We start from the raw sequence: 2,544 nt of genomic DNA on the forward strand, positions 1-2,544 counted from the left end.
AATATGGATTCTCATACCACACGAGTCACAATCGGCCATCGCCCCAAAGTCGCTCCCGCGATTGCAAATATGACAGCAGATTGGTTTAGGCATAGGAACCAAATAACGCAAACTGATAATGAAAAAATTTCCCATTGGAAGACAAGCAAACAATGTTACGGCGAGTAATGTAAAACAATATGAGTGACGACTTCGCTCCGCCGTCAAACGATCGAAACGCCACGTTACTTATCGCGATTGCTGTTATGTATGAAAAGGGCAACGGACAAAAGAGCACTCGAAATACATAACCGCATACAAACTTTATACAAAACAGCATCTGCGATTTCATAATAACACATTTTTCGTAAATAAGAGCGCAGCCGCTCTTTTGACAGTGCGATTTATTTTTGTGCTGTAATGGTTACCTGCGAGTTTTAGTTGTAGAAAACCGCACTTCTGCGGTTCTGTACGTCAAACTACTATTACAGCACATCGCACTTTTTTCTGCTCTTTCTCGTGTGCTGTTTTGTATGGTAGCCTGCGCGTAGCTTCGAGTTTTACATGCAAGTTGCAGAAAAATTCCAATCTGGCGAACCTTTGTTGTTGTTTTAACTTTTTTGGTATTTACCTCTCCACAGCGGGACTTTCCAGCGTTAAAATCCCAAATCCATGTTCCGTTGATAAGTCTCCCTTTTGAAACGAAATAGGAAACACTACGACACGAAGAAGTGAGTTTCAGAACAATGGATGCTCACATTTGTCCGGCTTCATGTTCCCTCCTTGCACCCCCGTTTGTGTTGGAGCGTTTTGAGCATGGTCCTTGGTGAAATGATGCAGCGGAATACTGGGGGTAGCTGAGCTCTTGTTCGTGTCCCTGTAGGAATGTAGATGCATTTAATGCATCTACGGGAACTTTTGATATATTGCATTGCATCATATCAAAGAGTTCCCGTCAAAATCATCCGCTCCCCGTATCGTTCACACAGAGATGTATTCGTGAGGCAATGGTTAACGTACGTGGCCGTGAAGAGCTCCAGTGCAACCTGCTTCTAGTATCCCGATTGAAATGATTGCGAAGTCTGCTGGCTTCGTGGCGCTCGTTGCAGCCTCGATCATGTGGTTCACTCGTTCACGTTATTACCTACGACCATACCCAGACAGGCTGCGAGTTATCCAAGAAGGAGATAGTCTCATCGATAATGGTATTTATGATGAAGCACAGTGGCATGAGAATGGCACCATATGGCGGGCGCTCGAGATGATGAACGAGGTTCGTGCACCGTACTTTCATCGTCATCTCTCTAAGGGAGGTAAGAAACCTTCTAAGGGTAGATACTTAGACGTGGGTTGTGGTGGTGGTCTATTAACTGAAGAGATGGCATCAACCTACGGCTATAATATCACTGGTATTGACATCAGTGAGGCCTCCTTACAGCAGGCACGCCAACATGGACGTGATATTCCAAATCTACACTATCAAGTTGGATCGGTATATGATATACCATTCCCCGACAACTCCTTCGATGGCGTTATCATATCCGACGTCCTCGAGCATCTTTTGGACCTTCAAGGAGCCTTGACTGAAATCTATCGCGTACTGAAGCCCGGTGGTGTGCTCGTATTCGACACCATATCTCGGACTGTTTGGAGTTATACTACTGTGTGGATGATAACGCAGGAAATACTGAATGTAGCTCCATGCCCTCGGATCGTCGAGAACCCTATTTCTATCAGATCATGCCTCCTAATGCCCACGATTGGCGACTGTTTATCACGCCCGATGAGCTCAAGCTCGCTCTCTCGAATGCAGCATTTTCCACCGGTGAGTTCTACAGGTTGTCATCTTGCCATGTGATGAGACTTCGTGCTCGTTAGATAGTAATGATGGCGCGGAGTGGGCTGGCCTTGCCCTGAGGAGCCCAGTCAAAGGGGTAAGCATTCACCGTTCTAGTTAGTGTTGCATAATCTTACATGCGGAATGTCATCGGAATGTTCCCCGCAGGTGGTGGCCCTTCTGTGGAGTGGTTTTAGAGACCCGCTCGCGCTTTTTTCGCACGGTTTCGTTGAGGACTCAAGCGATTTTAGCGCCCAATACTGCGGTGTGGCGGTGAAACCCGTATGAACGTGAGACAGGACTATGGTTTCTGGTGGTTTCTAGTAATTGCTTTTTAATACGGAGTTCGTAGTTACTCACGTAGTTTTCATAGGCTGCACATTCTACACACGAAAATTAATGTATCGTACAGCTTCATAGTAAAGCAGCAATTCTAGAGGACCTGATGATAATATCAGAACGGACATGCTGCTCTCATATCGAGGTAATCTCCAGCCAGGATACTTCCTCTTATTCCGGCATCAGCCGCTCCCGCACCTGACCACGGAACACTAGCACGTTTCCTGCCAGGAAATTCCTGGCTTAGACTACTTCCGACTGAAGGCTGACAGTCTTGGTGGTAGAGGCACCGAGCGTAGTCGGCTGTAATGGCATCACTAACGCGTCTAACAGGACGTTCCGGCAGAGTAGAAAGGGCCGAGAAAATGGTCAAGTTGCACAAGTGGTAA

At 46.6% G+C, this 2,544-nt stretch overlaps 1 protein-coding gene across 1 annotated transcript; it reads left to right on the top strand.

The window, feature by feature from the left end:
- Positions 1-1,048: 1,048 nt before the first annotated feature.
- Pmar_PMAR025099 (conserved hypothetical protein) lies at positions 1,049-2,013 on the top strand (the record flags this gene model as incomplete). Its single annotated transcript, XM_002768240.1, has 3 exons — positions 1,049-1,672; positions 1,717-1,804; positions 1,985-2,013. The coding sequence occupies 3 exons, from the start codon at positions 1,049-1,051 to the stop codon at positions 2,011-2,013; spliced, it is 741 nt and encodes a 246-aa protein (XP_002768286.1).
- Positions 2,014-2,544: the final 531 nt, after the last annotated feature.

This window comes from Perkinsus marinus (genome assembly GCF_000006405.1).
Source record: "Perkinsus marinus ATCC 50983 genomic scaffold scf_1104296968888, whole genome shotgun sequence".
NCBI classification, from domain to species: domain Eukaryota; phylum Perkinsozoa; order Perkinsida; family Perkinsidae; genus Perkinsus; species Perkinsus marinus.